Here is a 7579-nt window from a genome sequence, read left to right as displayed (position 1 = left end):
GCTTGCGAAAGCTGCACAGTGAATAAGGAAGACTGTAGAAGAATTGATGCTTTTGAGTTATGGTGTTGGAGAAGAATATTGAAAGTACCATGGACTGCCAAAAGAACCAACAGATCTGTGTTGTAAGAAGTACAGCCACAGTGTTCCTTGGAGGCCAGGATGGCCAAACTTCGTCTCTCATACTTCAGGCATATTGTTAGAAGGGACCAATTGCTGGAGAAGGATATTGTGTTTGGTAAGGTGGAGGGTCAGAAAAAAAGAAGAAGACCCCCAGCATAATTGATTGGCAAAGTGGCAGGGTCAGTGGGCTCAAGTGTGGCAATGACAGTGAGGTTGGCCCAGGATCGGGCAGTGTTTCTTTCTCCTGTGCATAAATAAGGTCACTATGAGTCGGTACCAACTCGATTGGAGCCTAACAACAACACCATCTCTTCCATTAGTTAGTATCTTTGTGACCTTGTGTATCTATTTAAAATTTCAGAATCTGTTTATTTGTAATGTATGCAATTAATGTCAATCTTTTAAAATTGCTATGAACCTTAATACCTGGCATATATAAGACATATAATAAATGTAGAGTCCTGGTATGGTGCTGTGGATTAATGCTTTTGACTGCAAAGTTGGTATGAACTGAAAGGTTGGTGTTTCAAGCTCACTAGCTGCTCCTTGGAAATCCTGTACGGTACAGGATCGCTATGAGTTGCAAGCGACTCAACGGCACTTAACAAGAACTCCTAATGTGGTTGCTATTAGTACTGATGGTGGTGGTGTGCCATGGAGTTGATTCTGACTCATAACAACCCCGCATAAGGTTTCTAAGTGTGTAAATCTTTACAGGAGCAGAAAGCGTCATCGTTCTACTGCGGAAGGGTGGTAGTTTCGAACTTCTGACCTTGAGGTTTAGTAGCCTGACTTGTAAATAGTACACTTACCTGAGCTCCTAGTTAGTTGATAGACCATTAGAAAATAGTGTATCATGCTAAATGGCTTTGTCCATAGTATTGGTGTAAGTATATGGCTCAATCTTTTTGGTTTTTCCTTTTTCAGAGATGATGAAGAGAAAAAAAAGTCTCCCTCAGAAGGTAATGATGAGAAGGCTAATGGAACACATCCAAAGACCCTCAGTCGTATTGGGAGTACTACCAATCCATTCTTGGACATTCCTCACGATCCAAATGCTACTGTCTATAAAAGTGGGTTTTTGGCTCGGAAAATCCATGCAGACATGGATGGAAAGAAAAGTAAGGATTATTTTTTTCTTGTCATTTTCTATTTTATCTTTAGACTCAGAGTTAAAGTTAATATGTTTAAAGTAAAGTCCAGAATGAAGAAAAATGATGAGGTTTAGTTGAAGAAATATTCTAAACTTTGATGAAATCTCTAAATCCATTATGGCACCTGACCTTCCTCCGGTAGGATTACACTCTAATCAGGTAGGATTAGAACTTTAGAAAAGAAAGACATCTTGCAAGATTACTCAGTTCCCAGCCTATAATTCATTTATTTGTTAATTTATTCAAAAATAGTATTGAACACCTATTATGTGCAAGAAATGAAAAATATAGCAGTGAGTAAAAAAAACAAGGTTCATGTCTCTGTGGAGTTTACATTGCTGGTGGGTAATGTACAAAAGATAAATTAACAAGTGAAAATTTTCTAGAATCCCAAGAGACATCAGATGGGGAGGAATTGAGATTCATGGTTCATGTAAAAGCACTGAGCTTTAATATCAAGATAAGACAGGTGAGATGTAGAAGATGGCATATTAGTATTGGAAAATTAAGGAGTCCCATCTGACAATTGTAATTTTCTGAAGTATAAGATTGAATTATCTATGATAAACAGTGATGTTTAACATTTGAAATGAGTGGCGTATACAAATAACATTTTCATTTATTGGAGTGGAACAGGAAAAGAAAAGATGACATGTATGCTCAAAAATATCAAACTATACATTTGGAGGTTTCATGCTAACCTGTAGATACATCATGATGATATAGACAATACCTATGCACTCGCCTATTAGAACATAGAATATTTTTCTAACAGCATTGTGACAGGACTTTTGTGGTTCCTATGATAGCAGGCCAGACTAAGTTGGGGGGAGGGGGAAGGCACACCTGAAAGTGAGAGATTAATTACCACCAGAATACTCCCTTTGCTTTTTGTCTCTACCTTATTTTACATGTCAGTTTTATCCTTTCAAACAAGAATATTTTGCTTGAGAGGATCTATTTTAATTAATGTAGGCCTATTTTGCCACCAGAGAGAATTGTCTTTCTTCCCTAAGTTCAAATTTAGTAGGTCCTGGGGTGGTAGTGGTGGCGGTGTACCATGGACTCAATTCTGACGAATAGCAAGCGTGCATAAACTGTAAATCTTTATGGGAGCAGAAAGCCTCATCTTTGTCCCATGAAACAGCAGGTAGTTTCAAACTGCTGACCGTGAGATAAGCAGCCTGAGTCATAACCACTGCACTTCCAGAGCTCCTACTAATGTAGGAGTTTTTCATTTGTATAGCGGAGGGTGGGATACTGTGCTTGACAGAACCCACTTGGTTACAGTACGAAGAGGAAAAGGTCCAGTAAAGAAGGAATAAGATACAATTGTACTGGGCTGACAAAGAATAGCTACCTATCTTTCTCTTCTCAGCATTAACACACAACCCCTTTCCCTATATATTCAGTGAGAAAAAAGTTTTTGTTGAACTTAATATGGTTTTACTTGCAACCAAAAATATATGCATTTCAATCCAAGATGTCATATCTAGCTGCTGCTTCTATCTTCAAATCTAAGATTTGTCGGTAATGTACATTCCCCTCAATAAAGTTTGGATATATCTTCAGCCTATATATTAGAATCCTGGTTTGGCACTGTAGGATAAGCTGGACTACTAACCACAAAGTTGGCAGTTCAAACCCACCAGCCACTCCTTGGAAACCCAGTACAGGGGCACAGTGAGTCGCAACCAACTTGAAAGCACTTAACAAAAACTACATAGATTAAAAGGAAGCTATAAAAGTATCTAGCGTGTTTCCTATAAAGTACTCTAAACCACAGGAATCCAGCAAGTCAATCCCTACTCATAGTGATCCTGTGTAGAGTTTCTGAGGCTGTCAATTTTTACAGGAGCAGAAAGTCTCATCTCCCACACCCTGAACACAAAGTTCAGTGAGTTTGAACTTCCAAATCTGTGGTAAACTGTCTAGTGCTTATCTTATAACGCCACCAGGATCCCTTATAAAGTACTATGGTAGTGATTAAGTACCTGGAGTTGATTCTAATTTGTAATGATCATGTATTGCAGGGGTGAGGAACTTTTTTCTGCCAACATTTATAACATCATTCGCAGGCCATACAAAACTGCCACGTTAAAAATTAGTTTGCTATATTTGGTTAAATATTTAATTAACTCATCTGGAGTTATGGTGATGCTGGGAGTCCTGGTGTGGGGCACTGTAGGATAAGCACTGGACTTCAAGGTCATTTAAACCTCAAGGTCTGTGGTTCAAACTCAACAACCATACCTCAGAAACCCTATACGGGGCCAGTATGAGTTGGAACTGACTCCAAGGCATTTAACACTAACAGCATTTGATGCTTGGAACTGCAGTTGCCTTGGCAGGCTCAGACCAAATGATTTCACAGGCCTCCTATGATCTGCAGGCCAGACGTTTCCCACCCCTGCTGTATAGGGTTTCTGAGGCTGTAAATCTATGTTGTTGTTGTTAAGTGCCGTTGAGTCGGTTCTGACTCATAGCGACCCTGAACAGGGTTTCCGAGGCTATAAATCTTTACAGGAGCAGAAAGCCTCATCTTTCTCCCACAGAGCAGCTGGTAGTTTTGAACTGCTGACCTTGCGGTTCACAGCCCGATTTGTAACCACTACACTGCCAGAGCAGAAAGTCTCGTTTTTCTCCCAACGAACAGCAGCTAGTAGATTCGAACTTCAGCCCAGTTTGTGATCTACTATGCTTGCTACCAGGGCTCCTTATAAAGTAACATGCTGTTGTTGTTAAGTGGCATTGAGTCAATTCCAATTCATAGCATCCCTGTATAGGATTTCCGAAGAGCAGCTGGTGAACTTGAACCGCCGGCTTTGCAATTCAAACTGGCCTTGCAGTCCAGCGCATTAGCCCATAACACCATAAAGTACCATAGGGGGGAAAATAGGTATATAAGTGCATATAATTTAAAACACAGATTTAGGGGAAAAAAAGATAGGAAGGAAAGCAGCTGTCGTGGATTCAGAATATGTGCTCAATCATATTGGACAAGAATATCAAAGTGAACTCACTTGGACATCTTCTAGTTGATTAATTCCTATAGCATTGAATTGACTTGCTCATTAAATGTATTTGTGGTCCCAGGTTCTGCCTATGGATAGGATATTTTTTGTTCATTATTTTCTTGGGTCACCTCTAGGGGCAGTGGTGAGGATTCCCCTTCTGGAAGCCCCGTTTCTTTAGCTAGCAACCCACTGTATATGAGTGTGGGTGCAAAACCTACACTCAACCTTAGCAGTTGAGATATCACAGATCCCTTTGATCAGCCAAATGCTTTCCTGCCAGTATAACTCCTTTAAACTTAGCTGTTGTTGTATGTCGTCAATTCAGTTCCAACTTATAGTGACCCTGTTATGGTTTCAAGACAAAATCTTTCAGCAAAAAGCCTCATCTTTCTCCTGTGAATCAGTGATAGACACTTAGCCCACTATGCCACCAGGTCTTAAAGTTAACAACCTAGCGAATTTCTGTTTGACTAGGATTATTTTAAAGACCATGAGTCTTTCGTTTTTTCAGTAATTTAAGAAGTGCTCCCTGTTTTCCAGAGGAACTTGCCTCTGTTTCTGTTACTGCTTCAGGTTTAGAAAAATAATCTCAAACCTACTGCCATTGAGACATTTTCAATTCATAGCAACCCTATGTTGTTTTTAAGTGCTACTGAGTTGGTTCCAACTCATGGCAACCCTGTATAGGGTTTCTAAGGATTGGCTGTTGAGTTTGAACTGCTGACCTTGTGGGTTAACAGTCCAGTATGCTTATCCTGCAGCACCACACCAGGACTCAATAGATCTACTCCTAGGGTTTCTGAGACTGTGAATCTTAATGGGAGAAGACAACCTCATTTTTTTTTTTTCCCCCTTATGAGGGGCCTGGTGAGTTTAAACTGCTAGTTAGCAGCCCAGTACTTAACCCATTCTACCACCAGGGAGGAAATGGATGAGATAAACCTAGACTTTTAGGCTTCATTCTTGTTGATTGCTTTATCATTTAGCACATTTTTAACTTTTTGTGAAGGAGCTTCTTGGGAGATTTTCTTGTCCTTTAATTCCTGAGTCTTTTCCTGAATAATGATGTTGTTAAGTGCCATGCAGTTGGTTCCTGAAAAACCTCATCCCAATTTCTTATGCATTCCAAATTATAGGACTTCTTATAGGATTCATGGGCTCATGGTGTGGTGGTAAACAGGATCAGCACTGGACTGCAAACCACAGTGTTGGCAGTTAAAACCCATCACCTACTCCTCAAAAACCCTCTACTGGTTGCTGTATGTCTTATCCAGCTGGACAACCCTTAACAAAAACAACATAAATTTCATGGTTTCCAAATCACTTTAGTGTGGATTGATAATTCAACTTTTCTGATACACAAAGCTAGATGATTTTCTGGTGTTTAGGCACTTCACAACAACACAACAACAACATATACCTTAAAATCACCAATACATGTGCAATTTGGATTTTGAAGTATGAATACAGTCGAGTAACCATCATTTCAATCCATATACATAATATTTCCATTAACCCGAAAAAGTTTCATTATACTTTTTGCTGTTAATTCCTTTCCTCTGTCCTAGTTTATGGCAACCACTGTCATATTTTTGCTTTTTCTAGGATTTCAATAAATGAAACTATATTTACTATCCTGTGCCTGGCTTCTTTCACTTAGTATTTTCCTATGCCAATTCATAAATACTGTTTGTGTTATGTGCATTAGTGATTGTAATTTGGTTGTTCTTATTGCTGAATAGCATTCCACTGTTTAGATATTCCATAGTTTATTCAGCAAGGGACATTTGGGTTGTTTCCAGCTTTGAACTATTATAAATAACACTGTTATGGACATTCACATATGTTTTGTTTTGTTGTTGTTAAGTGCTGTCAAGTTGGTTCTGACTCATAGAGATCCTGTACAGGGTTTCCAAGGAGCAGCTGGTGAGTTTGAACCGCTGACCTTGTGCTTCAAATTGACCTTGTTTTCCAGTGCATTATTCCACAGTGCTGTACCACAATTTCCTAGGTGTATGTTTTTGTTTCTCTTTAGAAGTCACCCAAGGAGTAAGACTGTAGGGCTATATGCTAATAATGTGTTTAAGTTAAAAGAAACCTCAACATAATTTTCTGAAGTGTCTGTGCCATTTTGCGTCCTTGCCCGACCATGTGTAAGAATCGCACTTGCTCCATATTATTAGCTATACTACTTGGGATTTATCAGTAGCTCTCAGTGACTTTAATTTGCATTTCCCCAGATACTAATAATATACATCTTCATTTGTACTTATTTGAAGAAAAAATTTTATGTTTGGTGAAGTTTCTTTTCAAACTTCTTTACTCATTTAAAAAAAAAAAAAAAAAAAAAGTTTCAGTGGGAGTGAAGTGTGGCGAGTGGAGGCGGTTGCCATAGCGGAGCCCTCTGGCTGAGACTCACACTGCCCGCATGTCCCCCTACCTGTGCCCCCCACCCACCCATCCACACATCTCTGTTCCTGAAGAATGTGGCTGACTATACCAAGTCTGAAGACTTACTTCCAGAATTTGGTGTCTGTAGTCCTATAAATTGATATGTATGTTCCACTTGATTTCTACACTGGATGTACAAGAGAATTTACTTATGTTCCTTTTGAGGATGTCCGTGAAGCCAAAGATGTGTTATGTAATTTGGACAGAATATGGATTTTTGAGCATCGGATTGAAATTCAGTTCACACAAGGGGGATCATAAGACATCAAATCAGATGAAAGCCAAGGAAGGAAGTAATGTGTACAGTTCTTCCCGCTATGATGTCTACAACATAAACAGACGTTCTAGAAACTGAAGTTCTGACACAAGGAGATAAAGAAGTTGATCTTTTGATTACAACTAGAGAAGATCTTATAGTCCTTGAAACAGTAGATTGACTGGAAGCCCATGGCCTAGCGGCAGCTATTCCAACAACAATATACCAGCTGGAATACCCACTACAATTCTGCTTACTACACTTCAAGAAAGATCTGAGAAAACAGAAAAAGAACCAAAGAACGGCAATTCAAGTGACCAAAGAGTGGGTATTATGTACTACAGTATGAATACTGTATGATTATTTTGACACTGGACAGAAAAAATAAAAGAATGGTGTCAAAAGCTATGTGGAATAATTGAAGTTCCTTCAAGTTTGAAATAGGCTTCTGTTGTGGTGCTGTACGATCAGCACTGGACTGCGAACCACAAGGTTGACAGTTCAAACCCACCAGCTGCACCTCTGTGACCCTATACAGGGTCACTATAAGCCGGGACGGACTTGACAGCACTAAACAACAA

General features: G+C 39.3%; 1 protein-coding gene and 1 pseudogene across 1 annotated transcript in view; both read left to right on the top strand.

The window, feature by feature from the left end:
* PSD3 (pleckstrin and Sec7 domain containing 3) overlaps window positions 1-7579 on the top strand; it is a 375019-nt gene that overhangs the window by 222861 nt on the left and 144579 nt on the right. Inside the window, exon 8 of the mRNA XM_006859907.1 lies at window positions 1048-1241. Within this exon, the coding sequence (XP_006859969.1) occupies window positions 1048-1241 (194 nt within the window). The remainder of the gene's footprint in view (window positions 1-1047; window positions 1242-7579) is intronic.
* LOC102817606 lies at window positions 6720-7276 on the top strand (annotated as a pseudogene).

The sequence above is a fragment of the Chrysochloris asiatica genome, unplaced genomic scaffold, assembly GCF_000296735.1.
Source record: "Chrysochloris asiatica unplaced genomic scaffold, ChrAsi1.0 scaffold00035, whole genome shotgun sequence".
NCBI lineage: Eukaryota > Metazoa > Chordata > Mammalia > Afrosoricida > Chrysochloridae > Chrysochloris > Chrysochloris asiatica.
This window is presented reverse-complemented; position numbering and strand designations above follow the sequence as displayed.